Source organism: Coturnix japonica, chromosome 5 (genome assembly GCF_001577835.2).
Source record: "Coturnix japonica isolate 7356 chromosome 5, Coturnix japonica 2.1, whole genome shotgun sequence".
Lineage (NCBI taxonomy): Eukaryota > Metazoa > Chordata > Aves > Galliformes > Phasianidae > Coturnix > Coturnix japonica.
In genome coordinates this window covers 49,451,332-49,474,186 of record NC_029520.1, presented here as the reverse complement: position 1 = coordinate 49,474,186, position 22,855 = coordinate 49,451,332, and the positions used below count along the sequence as shown (strand labels likewise).

Below are 22,855 nucleotides of genomic sequence, written 5' to 3'. Positions count from 1 at the left end.
CTCCTGGCCTTCCAGGCATTGGAACTTGCTGCTCACGTGTCACCTCTATATGTCACTGTACATACACAGATGCACAGTGTCTCTGCTCGGTTTTGTTTGCATTATGAGCCTGGCTCAGCAAGCACAAGGTGTCTGGGTTTCACCTTCCAAGTGCACACATCTGAGAGCTCAGGGAGCTCCGGGTGTCTCAGCCCAGCATTACCCATCCCATTTACATCTTTTGTCTTCAAAAAAGCCATTGGGGCATGGCTCAGAGCAGCCACAAAATGCCTTTGGAGCCCCAGCAAAGGATCAGAAGGGAAAAGACCTCCAAGGTCATCTTGTCCAACCATCCACCCACCCCACCATGCCCACCACCCTCATCCCTCATTGCCTTCTTGGTGTGGTGACCCCATCACTCCCTGGGCAGCTGTGCCACCCTTCTAGAGAAGAAATCTGCTGTGGAGCAGAAAGACCATTTGATAGCACTGCAAAGTGGGTGTGATTAATGGCTTCATTTATTTATTTAATAGGAGCGTAATGCTTATTTGTAGCATAAATAAATGATCTTTCCCCCAGCACAGGCTGCTGAGCTCTACGTCACATCTCGCTATTGTTTCACACTGGATCCAAACTGATGATTAACTGAGAGGTTCCAGCTGACTGCAGCGGCCATTCAGCCGGATCCTAATAGAACAACATGAAATCGCCATTTTCAGGGGATGAATCAGCCAGACATTAAAAAGACACAACTTTGTACCAAAATACACAGACCCTGAGAGACATCTCTTTCCATGCCTGTGAATCTCCATTGCAAAGACAGAAGAAAAGCAGTGCTGCCAGGCATTGGGAAAACCCAAGGATCCCTAAGAAAACCCTCACTGTCCCAGAGATGGGTGAGGTGGGCAGCAGCTTTTCCAAGGGAGACAGATAGAGGTCGTGTCCTGATGGGCACCAAGCAGATGGGCTGTTAGCTGCCTCCATAAACGATGCCAAGCCCAGATTTCCCAGCCCACATGGTATATAGACCAAATGAAATCTGTCTGTCATGCAGGAGTTTGAGAATGTTCTTCACTGCCATCTTCTGAGTGATGGAAGCAGATGGAAGCACCTGGGGGTGCTGAGGGGTCACATCCCTTTTCTCATTCATCACATAGAGAAATTACCAAAATGGAAAAGGCACAGTTGGGATTTGTTGTCCTGCAAATGGCCATTCATGAGAAGAATCCTTCACTGAGCACCACTGACACAAGGCAGGGTTGATGGTGTCCAACTGGAGTCCAAAGGAGCTCGGCATCTCATGGGGTGGCATTTAAAACATTTATGTTTTAAGGAGTTCAGAGCAGCAGTGAGAGACGTAACCAACTGCTGGAGGAAACCCTACAGCACTGCAAGAAATAGGGAAGGAGAGATCCTCCCAATGGATGCCAGGGTGTTTTCTACATTGATTTGCCACTAAAGCCTGTGAGGGTGGTCATGGTGGGATAGAGGGTGGGACAGACCCCAAAGCCTTGTGTGCCCTTTCTCCATTAGTCTGCATAGGTAACAATGAGTATATTTAAGCTGAGAGGGGATGGTACCAGAGGACACACAGAAAAATATTCAGAGGGAAGACTGTCCCTTTGCCTTTTGGGAAGGGGCAGCAGCTCTGTTCCCCATGAGATTAAGGTTAAACGGATTTGTGCTTGTAGGACCCCGGGTCTCTAATTGGTTTTTTCTTTAATTCCTGTAATCCTGGATGATTTGGAGCAGATGCTTCAAGATTACAGCCAGGGCCCAAGGGTGCCTGCAGGAGGAAAACAGCCCCTGCCCCACCAGGAGCTGGGTGTTGGCCATACAGATTTGAAGAACCTGAAGTTGCTTTCCAGCCCGGCCATGGAGCAGCCCCCAGGAGCCAGTGCTGCAGATGGGAAAGATGAAAACATATGGAGTTGCCAGTGAGAATTTGTTGGGTTTTTTTCTCCTTCCTGCTTCCCAGCAGGTGTGAAAATCCCCTGGCTGTTGGCAGAAAGCATCGCACCTGGAAGCATCTTCTGCATGGTATGAACACTGACACACTGAACAGGTTGCCCAAGGAGGCTGTGGATGCCCCATCCCTGCAGGCATTCAAGGCCAGGCTGGATGTGGCTCTGGGCAGCCTGGGCTGCTGGTTGGTGACCCTGCACACAGCAGGGGGTTGGCACTGGATGATCATTGTGGGCCTTTTCAACCCAGGCCATTCTATGATTCTATGATCTAAACATGGGAGACACATGAGAATGCTCAGGTTCTGCAGGCCCACCAGGACTCCTTGCTGTGTCCCCACACAGGACGGCCTTTGGGAAGCAGCTCTGTCCTGATACACAACATTGAGAGCTCTGATCCAAAAGGAATATCACACAACGGTGGGTGATACCTGCAATACTCACACTCAAGGCTGCGGGCTGGAAACACTGAGGTTTGCCATGGGATTATGTGAGGTTTTCCTATGGAGAACAGCAGGGTTGTGTTGCTTTGCTCTCAATGAACATGGGGCAACAGCGCTCCCGTGTGGGGAAACGGCAGAGCAGCAGGGTCAGCCGCGGGCAGCCAGGAGAGCACTGATACAGGATGGGTGATGATGGGGGGGATGTTATGGGAAGGGGCCGGTGTCCTAAGAAAAGCCCTAAGGGAGCAGTGGAGCCTGCAGGCACATGGAGATTGGGTCTATGGAAGGACCCCGTGGTACTGATTTTGCTGTGATGGAGATGCTGTGTCCCCATCTACCCATAGCTTTCCCCTCTCAGGTAGTGCTCTTTATGTTGGACACAGGATGAGAAGTAATGGCCTTAAGTTGCACCAAGGGGGGTTCAGGTTGGATATGGGGAAACACTTCTTCTCAGAAGGAGCAGGGATGCAGTGGCACAGCTGCACAGGGAGCGGTGGGGTCAGTGTCCATGGAGGTGTTCAAGAACCATGGGGATGTGGCACTGAGGTACATGGGCAGTGGGTTGGAGGTGGGTTGGGGTTGGACTGGATGATCTTCGAGGTCTTTTCCAACCTTAATGACTCTATGATCCTATGAAAAATCCCCCATGTTCCTCTTTCTAATGAAGGCAGTGGATGGGGGGGATGGTGCAGCAGCTACACCCTGCAGTGGTGGGGTGGAAACCAGACCCTAAGGTACGAGGTGACCTTCAAGAGATGCCCCTGCAGACACATGTCCATTTATATGTCCATACTTTGTGTGACTGATGGTTTCTGTGCCATCAGTAGAGCTGAGGCTGGAACAGGAACCCCAGGCATGGGACGGGGTGTCTGCTCCCACCATGGAGCCCAATGTCCCATGGTTATCAACATTCATCCCAGGCCACAAGCAGGCAGCACAGTGCCCATCCTCCCTGGGGAATTAAAAACATTCATTAAAAACACACATGCAGAAAACTGCACTTTATTGCTCTTGGCTGGGTGGGGTATGGCCCTGCTTCCCACAAAGCCAAGCTCTCCTACTCTGCTCAACCAAACACAGGGGGGACAGCAAATGCACCGTGCTTACATCTCAAATGCTTTTCCTTCTGATTTTTCTCCCCTCTAAGCCTAAAGAATAATGACTTCGGGCTGTGTATGCTGTTCTTTTCCCATCCAAAACCTACACTATTTTGATGTAAAGTTCTCGGCCCATTCTATTTTCCACCCCTCGGGCCCCATAACGCTGTGTGTGTGTGGGGATGCTGTGGTGTCCCGTGACACACCTCCACAGATGGAGAGAAGAAAGAGCCTTTCCCTACCTGAGCGCCCGCTCTGTTATTGCATCGCTTTGAAGTCGAGCAATAAAAATCCCCATATAGAGGCACAGAGCTCCCTGCAGCCCTTTAAAGTCCCAAAAGCGAATTTCAGGGGAAGAGGAATGCAGATGAACCCCAAAAAGAAGAAAATAATGGGAACTCTGTGCCCTTGTGCTGGAATTAAGAATTTAACAGGGAATACAGAACAAATGGGACCCAGAGGTTGAGGTCTTATCCCCATTGACCCCCAGGGAGCACAGCACTGCAGCTCTGGGGTGATGCTGACAGCCCTCCCCATCTCCCAGCCAAGAGGCACCTTGGGAACGTCCAAAAACAAGCAGGGAGAATAAACATCCGGGCGAGGGCTAAGGAAGGAAAGCAAAACACTGGGAGAAGCCAGGAATAATAAGAACCAAAAACAAATAGAAAAGAGCTAACGGGAGCAGCGGGTCTAAAAATAAAATGAAAGAACAACATTGGGGCAGAGGGAGGGGGCGGTTCTGGGGCTCCTGGGGCTGCGGGGACTCAGCTCTGCTGGTTTGAGGCTCAGCCCTCTCTACCCATTCTCCCTTGTATTGGGATTCCCCACTGGGGGCTCCTCACATCCTGCCCCTCCTGCTCCCCCCCAAGGTGGCATTTCCATAGTAGGACCTCAGGAGGTTCTCTCCATGGAGATGCAGTTGGGTGACCCAGAGGTGGTATAAAATGGAACACTTTTAATACCTCTGAGCCCCATTTCTGGGTGGAGGGGAGGTGATTTTGGCTGCCCTGTGCCAGGTACCAGTGCTCAGACCTCTGCTTTCTGCTCTTGGATGGGCACCAGGACTGCAAAGCCTGCAGCCAACTAATCAGAACAGACGACGAATTTTAAAGAGAGGGGGAAAATTAATAAATAAACAACCAAATAATGGAAGACGTGGGTCTGAGCAGGGAGCCAAGGAGGACACATGCCAGGAAAGTGAACCGCTTGCCTGCTTGGCACTCAGTGAATGCTTGGCCTGTGGAGATGCAGTGATGGAGAGGGGTACGATGGAGAGGCACTTATGTCTTTGGAGGGACAGTGAGGGGCCACAGCTCCTGGCTCACAGCACACGACCCATCCCAGGCTCCATCTCCCCTGGCCCGTTGCCCCGGCTCTCCAGGACACAGTGCTACAGATGGGAATGTGGCTGCTTTTCCATGGGCCGCTTCCTTACAGCCCAGTGAGAGGAGCAGCAGATGCCAAGTTTCCCCTTAGTTTTCCTTTCCCTGTTTCATTTTGGCTGAGCCCAATGAGGGATGTTCAATCCCACCAGCCTCACCAGAGCTGTAAGGAAACACCATTCCCCAGATGCCAAATGGTGGAGACATGCCAGTGCCGCACATCTCCTCTGTGGAAACAAGGGTTGGGTTGCTCTGTGGGCAGCTCTCAGCTCCCCAAGACCCTTTCATGCCAATATAAACACAATTCATGCAATAACCCACTGACATAGAGGGCAGCCCCCAGCCCTGCCCCAACCCCTGGGCATCATGTGCCCACCTGCATGGCATCGGGGCAGCTCATGCCACATGGACATGGCTTTTTTATGGCAACATTCACTCAGCTACAAGTCCCACACTTTCATGGTGAGTATCACACTCATTTTCATGGTGAGATTTCCTTTCTGCTGTTTCTACATGCTGCCCCTCCAGCCTGGAGCTGGCTCCTATTTGCATTTCTTTTACCCTGAATGTTTATTTTCCAGCAGCTATAACCTCCCTGCCCACTGGGCTTGGGGTTGGGTTTGTGGTGTTTTTTTTCCTCTCTTCTTTTTTCCTTTAGGCTTCCATTCTTTTTTCAGTGTAAATGGAAGAACCAGCAGAGAACACCAGCCTTGAACTCCCCATTCCCCCTGGGCAGAGCAGCTCTCTCCTTGACAAGAAGCTGGTGGCAACAGTGGGTGATATAGGAGAGGATATGGGGCTTTTTAGGCAGAAAATAGCCTGGGGAAGAGAAGTGGATGTGGGTCACCTGCTCAGGGTGTGTCAGCACATACACATGGTGCAAAACCCAGATTGTTCCTGCAGCAAGAAGCAGAGAGAACCATGGTAACACCAGCTGAAGCCCCTGCAGGACCCGCTTAGGCACGAGGATCATAGGGTCACTAAGGCTGGAAAAGACCACTCAGATCACCTGGTCTGACCCCACCCCCACCAATGCCCACTGCCCACGTCCCTCAGAGCCACATCTCCATGGTTGTGGAACACCTCCAGGCATGGTGACCCCATCAATCCCTGTACAGCTGTGCCATGAAGGACGTTCAGAAGGAAACCACATCCCAATATCTGCCGTGTCCCAGGTTGACGTGACAGTGTGGGGACATCCCATGGGTTGTTCTCCATCCCTTCGACCCAACGTCGGCTTTGCCCTCTGCCTTTCATCCGTTCTATTTTCCAGCCACAGTTCCAGCCATTTCAACCCATTCCGGAGCCTCGGAAGGGGCCGAGCCTGGGTTGGGAGGCCGAGGAACCGACATGGCCCCCAGCAAAGGGCCGCGGTGACAGCAGGTGGCACTGCAGCCCCGCGAACACCGCAGCGCTCAGGAAACCGAGGTAGAACCGTAGGATGGTTGGAGCTGAAAGGGACGTTTAGGAGCCATCTGGTCCAGCGCTCTGCAGTGGGCTGAGGCACACACAGCTCCATCAGTGCTCAGAGCCCACCAGCCTGTCTGTGGGTGTCTGCAGGGATGGAGCGGCACCACCTCTCTGGGCAGCCTGTTCCAGTGCCTCACCATCCTTAGTGTAAAAATATCCTTATTTCCATTCTAAATCTCCCTGTTGTAGTTTGAACTTCCCCTTGCTCTACCACAACTGACCCCACTAAAGAGTTTCCCCTTTGGATAGCAATAGGAAGGCAGCCCAGGCAGAGCGCAGCCACCCAGCACAAGGCAGGGCAGTTCAGGGAAGGAACCTGAGTTACTGTAAATCCCTGAATGTGAACATAGAATTAAACCAAACCAAAACAAAACGCCCTTCCCTGCATTGCACAGCTTTATGCTGGCCAGAGATCTGCCCACCAGCGCTTCCAGCTGTGCCTGCTGAGCACACTCTAAGGGACATACCACCACTGCAGAGCTCTCCATGAGCTCAGCTTTTATTTTTAGCCCATCTTCCTCGGGGCTCTGTCTGACCCTATACCTCTGGAAAGGAGACTTTGTGCTAAATGCCACCTTCCTGCCACCAACTCCCATTCTCCCATTGTGGGGCCTTTGGGGGCAAATTTGAAGGATGACCACAAAATCTTTAGGAGGGGAGTCAACTATTTGAAAGGGCAGATATCAGCAGAGCAAGGGGAAATGGTTTGAAGCTGAGAGAGGGAAGATTTAGGTTGGATGTCAGGGTGAAGCTCTTTACTGTGAAAGTGGTGAGGTGATGGAACAACTGCCCAGAGAGGCTGTGGATGCCCCATCCATCCCTGGAGGTGTTCAAGGCCGGGTTGGATGGGGCCCTGTGCAGCCGGGGCTGGCATTAAATGTGGTATTGAATATGGTTGGTGGCCCTGTCTATGGCAGGGGGTTGGAGCTTCATGATCCTTGAGGTCCCTTCCAACCCAGGCCATGCTGTGATTGTGCAATCATTAAGGCTGGACAGACAAATAAGACTATTTAGTTCAACCACCAACCCATAGGTGCAAGTCTGGAGAAAAGTGACATCCAAAAGGAAAAGGGAGAAACCTAAGGAAGCCATGCAGACATTTTAGTGTCAGTCTCACATGGGAAGCCAGGACGGCTGCAGGAGGGAGAAGAAAAGGCTGTTTTCTGCCTTTCTCCCTTCGCATTGTAGGGCTCGTTGCGATTTGCCTTCCAGCAGCTGCGGCACAGAGGAGTCAGAAACACGAGCGGTGCTGCTGAGCTGCGTGGCCCCGTGATGTTGTTTCTGGCCAGCAGTTGGCTGAGCTCATGTCTTGTAATTAGTGGGTGGGCTCGGGGAGACCACTGCGGCTGCTGATCTCCCGGGGAAAGGGAGAAAATGAGCAGGATTAAGGAATTGCAGAAAATTACAGGCGTTCTCATTCCGCGTCAGCTTTGCCAGAAGCACTGAGCCCTGCAGAAGGAAGGGCTGCTGAGAGCTGCTTTAGCCATGGGCAGGGCCAGAAGGGTTTGTCACTCGTCACAGTCACCCCAGCGACTCTGTGTGCATGTTGGGTGCTCGGTGGCTGTGTGCCCAGGGATGGCTTTGTTCTCAGTGAGGCCAAGCTGTTGAGGTGACACCACCACGTCCCCACGGGCCAATGGAGCCTGGCTGAGCTCATTCCCTTCTTGCCTAAATACAATTCACTGTCACTCACTGAGCTGTGTCCTGGTTTAAGGGTCTGGTACTGTCTGGGACCCCCCACCCTGTGCCCCCCAACCTCCCCCAGGGGGCTCTGTGTGCCCACACAGCCCTATGGTGCACAGAGCTCAGCACACCAGGCCGACACAAATGGTGCTTTGAGTGCCACCTCCACAGGAGGAGACTCCCCTTCCAGCATCACCTTGTTGGGATTTCCCCCAAATAACCACTTTTTCCAGCTTTTTGTTTCCAGAGGAACCCAGATGGGCGTTCAGAACAGAGGGAGCTGCCCATCCCTGTGCCCAGACACATGTCCTGCAGCTGCCTTATGCACCACAATAGGCACAAACCCACAATGTTGCTTCAAACTAATCCCACTCTTTTCTCCCATGAGAATGGCTTATGTGATGGATCCTTCCAGCTCTATCTCTACACATCGACATACCTGAGTGTGACATTTTTATGTACTCCATCTCCTGCCCAGTGCAGACCTTAATCATGCACTGTTCCACCCAAGTAACTCTCAAAGCACCCCATGTCCCACTGTTGATGACCGGGTCTTCCAACATCCCCCACACAATTCCTGCACCCTGGACACCAGCCCTAAAATAAAAGGTTTACAATGAAAAGCAGCCAAGATTGGGCAGATCCCTAAAATCCAGCCTGCTTTGGGGACCACTTTCCCATGGCAGGTGGCAGCTATCACCCCACTGGGGCAGCTCACCCCCTCTCTGGTGGCCGGCATGACACCACCAGGCTGCACCCAAAGTGACGGCACCATTTGCTCCTTCCCCCCCAGCAGCCTCTCTGTTCCTCTCTTCTTATCTCAAGAAAATGGCCCTGTGGTTTCTTTGCCACATGAAAGCACCCCGGGGCTCAGGTGGACACTGTGGCTCCAGCTGAGCTGCCAGCAGACCCTGCGGTTGGGATTTCCAGGGGAGAACAATCGTAGCAGCACAGATTAGAAGCACAGATACCCAGCTCAGGTGGGGCTGTGTAAGCACAGATTGCTCCAACGTGCACCAGGACGGCTCTATGTGCTGCATTCATTTTGCCCTTTATGGGTTTTGGGGTCTCCTAGTGGTCACCACCGCAGCTCCTGCCCTGCTCATGGCCTTTACGGCAATATATTATGGTGCCAAGTCCATGCTGCGCACACCAAGCTCCCCAAATAGTGAATTACAGCTCCATCCTACCCACACTTTTCAGGTGTTGCCGCTCATTTTGCTTCTTTTCCTCCTGCTTTAAAGCAACCTGATCAGTCGGGAATAGGGAGATCTTCATTCCCTCCATAAATCTCTGATTTGTTCCAGCGTGATGTGACCCTTTCACTGAACAAATGCTGCAGCCTTGCCCTTCTGTGGGTCCCGCACCCAGCAGTGGGGCCGCGTCCCCAGGGCTCAGGAGGAGCTCGCTGATGATTTGCAGATGTGATTTCATTCTCAATTGTTTCTGATTTCCTTGGTCGTTGGGTTTTTTGTGTCGTTTGGTTCTAGAAAACAGGCTGTTTCTTCAGGGAGTGTTAGCCACAGGCCTCATTGCGCATTGTGTTTTATTCCATTGTTTTGTTGTGTGTTGTGTGATTAGCAATATTGAGTTACATAACGATAAGCTGTGGTGCCTTATTACAAGGCTGAAGGCACAGTTCCTATCCCAGCTCACAGCCTTCAGCCTGAGCAGGTAACACTGTACAAAGGCAGAGGGTCATGGAACTATATAATCACAGAATGTGATTACATTGGTTCGGAAGGGACCTTCAAGACCACAGAACCATGGAATCCCAACATGGTTGGGTTAGAAGGGACCTTGGTTGGCTGCTCTGTCCCACCCCCCAGCTCAGGCAGTCCAGAGCCCCCTCCAAGGCCTTGGGCACCCTCAGGGATAGGGCACCCCAGCTCTCTGGGCAGCAGTGCCAGAGCCTCACCACCCTCTGAGTAAGGAATTTCCTCCCAAATCTCCCCTCTTTCAGTTTAAAGCCATGAAAAAGCAGCTTGCACCCAGCTGCTGTAGGCAAAGAGCTCCTGCAGGTAGAGAAAGGAGCCCCTCTTCCCACAGAGACACTTTCAGGAAGCTGTGTACCAGCGAACACGGGAAACTATAATTGAAGTAAATCCATCTCTTTAACCTTATTATTAGGATTGGGATTATACGCTTTGGAGGACGTTCAGCCCCCATGTTAAGGAGCTGGGAGCAAATACCAGAGGCTGCCCTGGGCTCCCCAGAGGCACCGCACAGACCCAGCACAGCAGCCACAGCGCATCCTTTGTGCACAGCTCCTGACAGCACAGCTCTCAGTGAGGGCTCCCACCTGTTCCCATACACCGCTCTGAGCTGCTCCCTGTCTGCTGCGGGAAAGCGTCAGCAAAGGGAAGAGGGCAAAAGGTGAAGTGTTATCGTGGTGCACGCGCTAAGTTTTCTTTGCGGCTCTGTGAAGTGTTCAGCACCTCAGTAGTAGTTAAACAGCTGTTGAATGGGGTTTTGTCCAGGGCTGGGTGAGACCGCCTGCCCCATGACAGCCGGCATTGCAGAACCACCTGCAATATGGATGGATGCCCCATCCCAGCCTCTCTCCCTGCTCCATCCCAGCTCCGGTGCTCATCAGTGAGATGGCAGCCCGATGAACACAGAGCACAGAGGTCCCCACCTGCACCACCACTCCCACATAGCTGTGAATGTCGGTGGACAGTCCTGGAATTGGTGGATTTGAATGTGTTGGCTGAGCAACCATCTGCCATTCACTGCAGGACCCGGGCAGTGGGAATGAGAGCAGGGATGTACCTGCCCTGTTTTGGGAATGGGGACGGAGAACTGAGCAGGAGCTCATGGCAGGGTAGGGGCAGAGCAAGCGTGTTGTTTGCAAACGCTACCATAGGACGACACTCTCCGAACATGACCCGAGAAATGAAATGAGGAGCGAGGAGGGGGGGTGGCTTCCCTGCTGGGCACTGGTTTTCACACACTGAATTTCCTGCCCAGGGAATCTCAGCATAACCCCCAATGCTCTGCAGGCAGAGGTGGGCTGGGGAGAAGCGGGCTCCCCGTGTGGCTCTGCGGGGTGAAAGGCACTTACGGTAGAGGTGACCTTTCCAAATCCCTGCTTTGGACAGACATTTCCAATAAGGGCTGCAGAAATGCCTGCCAGCCCCAACCCTCTCAGCCTGCTCTCCATTTTCCTTCCATCCTCTCCAGGCTGAATTTAATCCGAGAAGGTTCCTTTGAGCTTTTGTGTGTTGCTGGGGGAGATGTGGGCGCGCAAGGGATCGCGTTACAACTTTCATTTCCTGAAATGTTTGAGGGAACATCCAGGGTTTTATCCACACATCAGGCAAAGTTGAGGGCTCGGGTTTCAGGTCTTGTCACTCAGCTGTCACCAAACAAATGAGCCTCTCAGAGCTGGAGACGGGGAGAGCTACCTGCTATTCATGACCCCAAAAGCAGGTGATCACTCATGGGAAAAGCAGGTAGAATTAATCATTCTGCTGTTCCCTATTTCCTCCCCTTTTTGGCTGACCTGGACACAGTGTGAAATCTGTCCTGGGAGGTGAGTGGGGGGGGGGGGGTGAGGGGGGTTTAACCCCTTCCTGCCCATTGAAGCAGAGCAAAGCGAGGTGAGGGCTGGCCCAGGCTGCCCCCCAGGCTGGCTGTGCTGTGACAAGCTTGCTGCGAGGTCAAGCACGCCCGAGGGGAGCCGAACGAACTGTGCCAGGCTCTGCTCCCACCCGCCCGGCCCAGTCTTTCATTTTGCCTGGCATTTAATTCCAGGGTCTCCCCTCCGACCCTCGCCACTTACCTGCGCGCTCTTTCCGGCAGGGAACGCGGAGCCGGGCCGTACGCAGGGCGCTGTGGGCATAGGGGCGGTGCGTGCGGCGCTGAGCGGCATCTGCGCGCTATTTGCGCCGTCCCGCTCTGCAGCCGCCAGGCCGGGCAGCAGCTCTGCGCGATGAAGGGGGAGCTGGGAGAGCAGGACCCTCCTGGCCGCCCCCTGGGAAGCGAAGCCTCGCAGCCGCCTGCTCTGCCCCATTTGCTTTGAAAATAGCCCCCGGCTCGCGATACCCGCTTTGATTTGCGCCGCGCAGGGCCGAAGTTCCGCGCAATGTTTATCCTTCCACTCCAACGAGCTTCGAGACGGGGCCCGATCAGTGCCCTGCCACGGGCAATGCGGCTCCTCGGCCCGTGCCCGCCCCGAGCAGAGGCCTCGCGCAGCCCGCAGGGATCGGAGCCGCGTGCCCCGACGGGGCGGCCGCCGTCACACACGGAGAGGATGAAACGCGCCCCGGCGCTGTGACCCCGCGGCCGGAACCGGGCGGAGGGAGCCGGGGGCAGCCGAGGAGGATGGCGGGGCCCCCTCGGGAGGAGGGAGAGCGGGAGAGACCCTCCTGCAGAGGGTGACATTTCTCCACGGCCCGAGACCCCCAGAAAACAAACGCGGTGGAGCCTTAAGCGCTCGGTGATGCGAAACGCGGACGCGGGGGGGTGTGGAAAGCGGCACCATCCGCGCTGTGCAGCCGGGGGCGGCCGACGGGGCGGTCCCGATGTGCAGCCCCCGCAACCCGACCTCGGCTCCATCCCTCGGTGGTGACACAGCGAAGGGGCAGCGTCGGAAAGAGAGCGGCTCCCACGCCGTGGGAGGATGGGGGGGCTGAGCCCCAGAAAGAAGAGCGCAGCGTCGGGATTCTGCCATCAGCAGTGTTTAATTTCGGCTGTTTGGGTACAATAGAAAAGAAACCTGAAAGCACACGCGAGGTCGGTAACACAGACTCGAGACAGACAGCTGCGGGCTCACTGCGAGGCAGAGCTGGGGGGAGCAGGGGGGGGGAGGCAGACAGAGAGAAACGCTCCTGCAGAAGGGAAGGGCCGTCCGCACTTATTATCGCTGTTGTTACTGTCCTAATGTGGAGCCGAATCGCTGCGTGTCCCGACCGGGGAGCAGCACCGCCGCGTTAAGACATAGGCACTTGGTAAAACCCTCATACTGCCGCTTCCTAATTGTATCTATTTTGTCTTTTTTTTTTAATTTTTAAACTACATCGAAATCCTTCCGGTGAAGCTAAATACCAAAAAAAAAAAAAAAAAAAAAAAAAAGGTAAAAGAAAAAGAAATGTAAACGAAAAGTTCCCCTCCCTCCTCCCGCTGCCACAAAGGGCCCTGCGCTTCCTCTGCCTCTGGGCCGCAACAGTTGGGATTTATGGGGCGCAATGGGATCCGGGGTTTAGGGTTGGATTTTCCACCACCCCCCCCCGCCATCTCCCCTTTTATTTCTTAGTTCTGTTGTTGCAGTTCTCACTCACTCGAACTCAAGGCTGAGGGCTTTGTGCCGCTCTCTGCATTTGGCTACGTGGAAAAATAATAATAATAATAATAACAATAATAAAAATAACGACAGTAGGGAAGGGAGCGAGGGGAGGGGGGGGACCGGACCTGGAGCTGAGACCGTGGAGAAGAGCCGAAGTGACGTTGAGGATCACCGTCCGCTATGTACAACCGAGAGTCCGTGTCCGCGAGCGGAGCCCTTTAGGAGCCCAGGTCCACCAGGCTGGAGGTGAGCGGCCCCAGCAGCGAGTCCTGGAGCTGATGGCCAGGGAGGCTGTGCGTGCCCGGGGGGGCGGGCAGGGAACCCAGCGGGTACGCGGAGCTCCTGCCGTGAGCGAGGTTCCCCTGCAACAGGAGGACCGAGTTCTGATCCGGGCTCTGCGGGGGTGAAAATTCTTCCTCGGAGCTGGACATGAGGGGTTTGCTCCCGTCCAGTGGGGAGAGTTGGTTGGGTTTGTTGGTGGCCGCGTTGTTGTTCTCCGTGTTCTCCCTGCGAAGGCAGAAGCACAGCGGGCGGTCAGGGCGGGGGCCTCCGGGATGGGGGAAGGAAGGAAGGGGAGAGGGGGAAAAGAAGGGAAGAAAGCGCCCGGTCTGTTCCTAACGGATCGTCCCGCAGCTGCCGGGCTCGGCCCCTATTTAGACAGCTGCTGCGCATCGCCAGCCCCGGAGCTGCCGGGGGCCGAGGTGAGGAAAGACGCGGGGATTCCGCCGTTTCTTTTTGTCATTCTTTCTCATCGCAAATCGCAGCGCGGCCCCGCGGGGCCGGGAACGGCGTTCGGTGGGGCCGGGGTTGATTCTCGCCCCGCGGGGCCGCGGGAGGACGCGGAAGCGGGAGGCGATGAGAACCGGGCCGCAAGAAACAGCCGCCCCGAGCCCGCATCGCGCACAACAGCCGGAGCTGCCCCCGGGGCCGGTAGCTGGGCCGCGACTCTCGAGGCCCGGAAGGCACCGAACAAAGGCGGGGGCGGCTCGGGAGAGCAGCAGGAGAGGAGGGGGCGGAGGGGGGTCGGTGCCCCCCAGGCAGGTGGGAGCGGGTCGGGACCGGCGGCCCGGAGCTTCGGTGCCGAGAGTCCGGCGGAGAGAGCGAGGCGAGAACGGGGCGTCGGGGGGAGCGGAGCGGAGCGGAGCCGCTGTCCGAGCGGGGCCGGGAGGAAAAGGGAGCAAAGCGGGAGGGGAAGGCACGTACCTCTCCTTGGCCTCCGCCGCCCGGTCCCGCTGCCGCCGGTTCTTGAACCAGTTGCTGACCTGCGTGGTGGTGAGCCCGGTGGCCTCGGCCAGCTCCCGCTTCTCGCGGGGCGAGGGGTAGGGATTGTGCGCGTACCACTCGCGGAGAACGCTGCGGCTCTTCTCCTTGAAGCAGTAGCTGGTCTCCTCGCCGTCCCAGATGGTTCGGGGCAGGGGGAACTTTCGGCGCACCCGGTATTTGCCCACGGCTCCCAGCGGCCGCCCGCGCAGCTTCTCGGCTTCCACGTAGTGCGCCTTGAGCCAGAGCTGCTGCAGCTTGGGGTGGTTGTGCGGCGAGAACTGGTGGCTCTCCAGGATCTTGTAGAGCTCTCGGAAGTTGCCCCGGTGAAAAGCCACCACCGCTTTGGCCTTGAGGACGCTCTCGTTCTTGTGCAGGTGGTCGCAGGCCGGCAGCGACCAGAGGAAGCGGCCCAGGCGCTCCAGGTTCCCCCCCTGCTGCAGCACCTCGCACACGCAGGCGACCTGCTCCTGCGTGAAGCCGAACGACGGCAGCATCGACATGGCCGGGGCCGGGAGCCGAGGGGCGGCTCGGGGCTGCGTGCGGCACCGAGAGGCGGCGGAGGGGCGGGGAGAGCCCCGGGCCCGGTCCCGTCCCCAGAGCGGGGAGGCGCGGAGGCGGCGGCGGAGCGGGGGGGATGGATGCTCGGCCGAGCGACGGGGGGAACTTTGCCCCCGCTCCGCCGCCGCCGCCGCGCTTAAAGCGCCCGAGCCCCCGCGCCGCGCTGATTGGGCGCCCGCGGCTCGGCCCCCGTCGCGGAGGGCCCCGACCCGGCCCGGCCCAGCCCAGCCCAGCCCGGCCCGGCGGGCAGAGCCTCGGCACGGGCGGGCGGAGCCTGGAGGAGCGGCCCCGGCCCCGGCCACGGCGCGGCTGCGCGGGTGCGGCTGTGGCTGCGGGGGGAGCTCCGGGCACGGCGCGCCCCGCACCCCGCGGGCAAATGCGCGGCCCTCCTGCTTCCAGTCCGCTTCGTTTGTTCGCTTTGCATTTTTTCTTTATTTATTTTTTCTTTTTTTTTCTTTACTTTTTTCCTTGTTTTTTTCTTTATTATTTTTTTCTTTATTTTTAATTCTTATTCTTTCATTTATTTCCTTTCATACGTTTTCATTTCTTTTATTTCTCCTCCGTTCTCTGACACTCCCTTCCCCGTCCCGTCTTCCATCACCCTCACTCCAGGCGTGAATGAATAAATACCGCCCGTCCTCACGGCGGATGCCGCGCTCTGAATAGCAGAATAGCAGAGCGGAGGCTCATATCCCCCCCCCCCGGCACCTCTCCGCCTCCCCCTCAGCCCGGGGGGGTCCGGGCCGGGACCGCTCAGGTCGGGAGGGAGCGGCCCTGGGAGCTGCCCCCGGGGAAGAGGAAAGAGAAAAAAACAGCGGCGGCGCTTTCATTCTCCCAAATCCTCATCTGCACACCTCGCTCCAAAGCAATTATTGCAAAAATTAGAAAGCAATTAGGTTCCCCAAGCAGAGATAAGCTGCCGTCGGGAGCTGGGGCGGGCTGGGAGATGGGGACAATGCGCTGAGATAAGGGCGGGGATGAGGGTATCTTTATGGCAGCGTTTATACGCGCTGAGATAAGCGGAGCGCTGCGCTTTGAGCACCCTCCAACCGGCGTTTGGGTTCACTCCGTGGGTTCTGAGAACAATCGAAGGGCTCTTGAAAACCTGTTTGTCTCCTCTAAGAACGGGGTGATTTATTCCGTGCTCCTCAAGGACGGGCCGGGCCGGGGCTCCGAGCTGTGGCCGGCGATGCTCCCGCAGCCCGATCCCGGTACCCGATACCCGGCCCCGAACCCTCCGGGTGGACCCGGCCGAGTCCCTCTCGTCGCACCCCGGCTGCAGGCCCCGCCGCCGTCCCCCCATGCACCGGTGGTTGTTTTTCCCACGTATTTCTCTTCTCGGGGCTGTTAAATAAAGCGCTGCCGCCCGTCTGTCCGCTCTGCACCGCTCGGGCACCGCCGTGTCCCATGACCGCGTGTCTGCTAATTTTCTCTTCCATTTTATTTTAGTGCTTGTGATGTTGCAGATGAAGTCTTAAAGAGCTGCAATGTCCTCCCAGAAGGAATGTCTGCTTGGAACAGATCCTTATTGACAAGGCAGCTGCGTGGGGACCGGAACGGAGCCTTAAACCCGGCTCTAACACCAACTAATACCCTAAAGTCTGGAGCAAGTGCGCAGAATTACAGCGGTGGGCTCGAAGCCTCCCGCAGGAGCGGTGCCACGGCCGCAGCTTGCCCGGGACGCGCTCCCCAGTCCCTTTCCCTTTATTACAATGCGTTCTTCTGTTTTTATTTCCAAGAGATTTGGGAAGCGCAGACCTGAAGGTTTGTCCGTTCAGGGCTGAGGGGTGAAAAACGCAAAGCGTGGCCGTGGGGAGCTCTTTATTTTGTAACGAGAGCGGCTTCTCCCTGCCAGTCCCTTCCCAAGGCCGAACCCGAACGTTGGGGCTCAGACCCGAGCGGGGCCGCACGGCTCCGCACCCCACAGCGCCCGCGGACAGAACGGGGTTGTGCCCGTGGGGCCGCTCCCAGCGGTGTGCGTGACCCGCTGCTTTTCCTACAAAACAAACGGAAAGTTTTCGCTTCAAACCAGCCGAAAGAAGTAAAACGGCGCGGATTTCCGAACCTCACGCTCCGTTTAGCCCCATAAATTCAGACGAGAAATGGTTTCGAAGCGCTCGAATAAAAGCAAAGGAGCGGAGCTCGAAGCGAGCGGCCGAACAGCGACAGAACGGAGCGGTTCTGTGCCGTATGGATCGGGCTCAGCCCGGCCCCGCTCCTTGAGCAGGAGCGCAGATCTCCTCGGGTTTATTCGATGCGGAGCGAGGATGGGGACGGGGCCGGGGCAGCGCTCGGCCGTTTTTCATCGATTTCGCCGGAAAAAAATAAAATAAAATGTACAGAAAACATAGCAACCACAGCAAACACGGCCCCCTCTGCCCCTCCGGCCTTAGAAATAAACCTTAAAAATAAACCTAAAGGACTGTATGTACGATTAAAGTGTGGGTTTCTGGAGAGAGGAGCAGCAGAAGGGAGCGCTGGGAGCGGAGTCCGATAAGAGCCGCGGGCTCTGGGTTGGAGCCGGGCGAGCGGTAACAGAACGCTGCCGATTTCCGAACCTTTCGAAGGCGAAACCCAAAACCGCCCCATTAGTCAATGAGGTTTGTGTTGGAGAGGGCTCCTTTCCCATCCACTTGCTGTTCTGAAAAATAGATCACATTTCGTTATCTTTAGTGAGAATCTGCAACGTGATACCGGATCCGTGCTGCCTTCCCCGCCGAATGCGCAGGGAGAGACAGCCCGCTGCCGGCTCGCCCCGAACAATAAGGATTTGTGTCGCCTCTCCCTCCCTCTCCCCCCATATTATTCTATTTTTTTAACGGGGGGCCGTGGGATGAGTGTTATGTGTGTGTGTGGATGGGGGGGAAGAGGGTACGACCCCCTCTCCCTGCACAGCTCTCCCTCTGTGCCCCTCTAGCTGGGACGCACCCCCGGACCGGGCCACAAAGGGCCCTTTCTCCGTTCACTTCTACGGATTAAATGGGATCACTCTGCCGTGCGGTCCCCTCCGTCCCCTCTGTTTCCCCCCCCCCAGCACCCCGTTTCCCCGCTCCCGATGGACCTCCGGGGGGGGGGGGGATGCTGAATTGTTTTATTTTGATACGTATTTTTTTTTTAAGCTCCGAAGAATTTCCTCCGGGGAGGTGAAGCCCTCCGGCTCCTCCCGTTCAGAGGAAAGTGCCGGTGACGGTAATACGGGGTGACACTAAACAAACAGTTAAAGCGGGGCTGCAAAGATGGAGTTAATTATCCCGTGAGCTCCATTTAAACCCAGACCAGGAGGGGCCGGTTTGTTTTGGCGCACGGAGCCGAGGAGCAGCGCGGCTCCTCCCGTCCCCGCCGCCGTCGATGCGGGTATACGGGGACCGAGCCCCTCTCCGACCGAGTCCCCTCGGGCAGCACCGGGTCGATGTGGGGCTCCGGGGGGGTCCGTTCCTTTCGCTTTCATACGGCTGCAATCGCCGAGCGGCGTCCGCGCTCCTCAGGTAGGTGCGTGTCCCAGCAGCAGCCCCGCAAGGCGATTTTCCCCCCTTTAAAATCCCTTTTCCCTCCTTCTCTCCTTCTTTATTCTTTTTTCTTTCTACCTTTCTTTCTTTCTTTTTTTCTTTCTCTTCTTTTTCCTTTCTTTTCCTCTCTTTCTTTCTCTCTCTCTCTCTTTTTTTTCCCCTTCTGTTTCAAAGTCTGATATTAATAATCCCTCTATGCCCCTCTTTCCGGGTCATTACGGTACTGCTGGTCTCTAATCAATCCTAATGCGATGGCAATTGGAGTCTCTGATGAATGCATCTCAGGTTTCTTGTAATGGCTCTACCACATTTTCCTGGACCTCCTCCTTTAACCTGAGATGCCAGGGGGACGTCTCCGTTCTCAGCTGCTGATTACTTCAAGATGTTCGGCTGCTGCGGGGAGAACGAGCGGCCGGGCTGCCCCCGATCAGCCTCAGCTCCGCGGGATGAGCGCGTTCCTAAAGCAAAGGACCACGCCAGGGATTGAGCTCGTCGTTCCCACGCGTGTCCGTGTGCGTGGAAAACCCCACCGAAGTTTCCCCTTCCCAACACTTTGCGGCTGCGGTTCCCCGGCGCGACTCCTCCTCGCTCCCCCCGGCCGCTTGTCCGACAATACCCACGCGTGTCCTACCCCTTCCCACGCGTTTTCTTCCCTCTTCTCAGAACAACGCGATTTGTCACACCCCGAGGCGATGCCGGCTGCATCTTTTTGCCCCATTCTTACGAGCTCGCCCACCCCGAGCGGGGCCGCAGGAGCAGGCGATCCCCGCACGGCGCTCCCCGTTGCCACCCGCATTCCCGACACGCGTGGGCCTCCGGCTCTGAGCTCCCGGCAATTGCGGTTGAACGCTCGGTGGGGCTGGAAACGAATGGTCGCGTTTCTAGGCACCGGGATGCGCCAGTAAGAGGAATTACCCGCAGAACGGCTTCGAAGGCTCAGCCGCTCGTGGGGTCACTGCGCCGCCCACGCGTGTCCCTGTCGCACCTCGTCAGCGCCGCGGGTGAATCGCGGGCAAAACCGAAACGAAACAGCTCAATGGGAGCGGAGGGAGCAACGCGCAGCCCACGCGGGACGGAGCCACACAAAGGGCTGCCCACGGCGTGTCCAAAACACACGCGTGTGGTCACCCCATCCGTGTCACCTCACCCTGCACATGTGGCCACGCGGGTCCGAACCTCCCCACGCGTGTGTCGGCGGGGAATGGCAGCCGCTGCTTGTTTAAGGGGTGGTGAGGAAAGGGGATGCCCGACACCGGGAGACTGAGGACAGAGTGGGAGTTCCACGTCGCTCACGAAGGGGTATGTGGTTGTTTTGCAGGATCGGGGTTTGGATGTTTGTTTGTTTATTTCCCGTGCCGTGTTACAAAGCACTGAAAATAAGCTTTAAAAAGTGAGGAAAGATTGTTAAAATAATAATAATAATAATAATAATAATAATAATAATAATAATAATAATAATAATAATAATAATAATAATAATAAAGAATAAAAAAGCAAGCCAGTTTGCATGGGGGCTGCCGCTGCTCCCCACGCTGTGGCACTCCTCAACCCAAACCCTTTCGCTGGGAGGGAAGGGATAGACCCGCTCCGTTCTTAGCACTCATCCCTTCCACCCCATCTCCCCACTGGCAACTATGTGGTACAGTCGTCCACCCTTCCCTTTGTCCCTGTGAAGGCTCCATCCTTCAAACAGCCCCAATCTGGGAGATGCAAAACGCAGCACCTCGCTGTGCGTTGGTACCGCATTTCCATACGGGGCTGTTTGCATACGCTTTGCATTTGGGCACCGAGCAAATATTTTCTCATCAAGGCGACTATGCTCCATGCGGCTCAGGGTGTGATCCGCAGCGGTTGGGGGGTGTTCTACCCCATCTCATCCCATCAGGTCCCACGGCATCTCATTGCATCCCAGCCCATCCCGGTGGGTCGGTGGCAGCGTGGGGCGGAGGGGACCTTTCACCTCCCATTAGCGATGCCACCGGGCAGTGCGGGGCCGGGGTCAGCCCGCAGATGGCACACAGTCTTCTCAGCGCCGCCAGCCCCAGCTTTGAAATTTTAGAGAGGGGAAAGGTCAGCGCATGTCGAGGCTGGTGCTGGCGGCGGGCGGGTGCCCCCCATCTGCCTCTGCAGCACCGGGGGATGCTCAGCCCCCGGGTGTGCAGGGAAGCACCGATGCTTTCTCCTCTCTTTGCCCTGGAAGGGAATCGCTCTGCCAGCACCACGTTGTTTTTTTCTCCTTTCTCTCCTCATGTCTCCCGTGAGTGATTATCTTTTCCAGCAGCTTTCCGAGGGAATCGGCTCTGTGCACAGCAGATCAGAGCGGTGGATAAACTCACCACCCCACACCGGGTGTATGATTTCATCGACCTTCAGCAGTGCTTTGCCTCCATGGAGACTGCACTCCTTGCTCCTGAGCCCTGCTGGCGCACTTCAGGGTTCGTGCTCCTGGATCTCAGAGAGGCACATCGGTACAGGTGTGTTTTTCTCATTCCAACAGAGGAAAAAGGCAAAAGTCGTATTTGTGTTTGGGGATATGATTAAGGATATCGATGGGGCGGATCTCCCAGATTGGGATGCTGAGCTTTGCCCCACAGCCCGTATTAATAGCACCAGATTGTGCTCCTGGTTACCTGAGTGCCAGGCTGCCCATTTAAACAGAGCTCATTGTGAGAGGAAGCTGGGTTTAGCCATAATTTTCTGCTGCTCTCAGATTGCTGCAGCCTGAAGGAAGCAACATACATTTAATGGGAGCTGAGCAGCGCGAGGGGCAGGAGCTTCCTACCAATGAGAATCACATTAAATAATTAATTCCCAATTGCCTCTGTACATTAGTGCTCTCAGCTACAAAAGCCATTCAGCTCTGTGAGGCCCCAGGCTCTGAGCATGTGGTGTAGCAGCAGCTCCAAGGCCAGGGCAGCAGATAGCTGGGGTATCAGTAACAGTGCAGCTCTGCCCTGTCCCATTGGCATATCCAGATGTGCAGCCCTGTTTTGTACCACTTGGCACATCCAGATGTGCGTCTTCTTCCTCCTCCATCTTCTGCATCGCTCGCATGTGATGGGATGGCATTGCTCCCAAGGGGTCGCTGAAGGAGCTGGATGTGTTTGTTTTACCTGAAGTGGGGGAGCTGAATGTTTGAGCCTAAAACCTGAGCACACAAAAGCAGCATGTGGGTCCCTTATCAGCTGAGCCTATCGGAGCAGATCATAAGGAAAGGAATGGATTCCTGTTCCTCCTCTATTTGTCCCCCTTGTCCCACCTGCTGGTCCCCTAAGCAGCCTAGGGTCAGAATGGGAGCTTTTCAGTGACACCAATTATTACTAGAAACTTAATGCCTCCTATTTTATCATTGGGTTCGATGGGACCTTAAAGCCCACACAGTTCCAATCCCTGCCATGTTCTGGTTGGCCCTTGCCAGCTCAGTCTATCCAGGTCCCTGAAGGAGTTTAGCTGAATCATAGAATCATAGAACATCCCAAATTTGAAGGGACCCAAAAGGATCATTGTGTCCAGCTTGATTTGAATAGAGCTCTGAGGTCCCAAATTAAGCTTGAAGACCTTCTTGATTTTACAACAGAGCCCTTTTCCTATTCTCTTCCCTTCTCTTCCCTTGTCACTGTGGATGAGCACCAGAAGGCAGCGATGCTGTGTGAAGGAGATCCTGGTTCTGTCCATCCCCATGAAAGCTGAGCACTCCTTCCTATAATCCCTTCAGCTCCGATGGCACCACAGTGATTTACAGCTGTAATGCTTTGATCCTGGGAACGTTGCACCGTGGGACACGAGGGAGCTGGAAGAGGGGACTGCAAAGGGAAGTCATCCATTGGTGGCCACAACCAGTTTGGGAGGGTGTGAGCGCAGCCAGGTGGGGCTGGTTGGAAGTGAGGGAAAACCAACCCAATGTGGAGGGTTTGTGAGAATGTGAGTGAGAGCAGAGCAGCATAAGGGCTGTTAATAGGATTTACACAGATTAGTAAACTAATCTGTGCATTTCAGATTGGATTTCTCATTATAGAGAAGAAAATTAATCCACGTACCCTGCAGACTTGCCAGGCAGTGCAGTACAAACATGATCTCAGTGCTGGGGAGATGGCTGCATAGCTCTGTTGGTGACTGAACGTTGTGCTGTGCCCCCCAGCACCCAAACCAGCACTGAGAATGGCTTGGGTTGGAAGGGACCACAAAGATCATCTATTTCCAACGCCCCAAATCAATGACATTTA

The 22,855-nt window shown here is 55.6% G+C and overlaps 1 protein-coding gene across 1 annotated transcript; it reads right to left on the bottom strand.

Annotated features, from left to right (window-relative positions):
* Positions 1–12,681: 12,681 nt before the first annotated feature.
* On the bottom strand, positions 12,682–15,244 carry SIX1 (SIX homeobox 1). Its single transcript, XM_015865811.2, has 2 exons — positions 14,509–15,244; positions 12,682–13,812 (listed from the first exon to the last, which is right to left on the bottom strand). The coding sequence occupies exons 1-2, from the start codon at positions 15,066–15,068 to the stop codon at positions 13,524–13,526; spliced, it is 849 nt and encodes a 282-aa protein (XP_015721297.1). The 5' UTR covers positions 15,069–15,244; the 3' UTR covers positions 12,682–13,523.
* Positions 15,245–22,855: the final 7,611 nt, after the last annotated feature.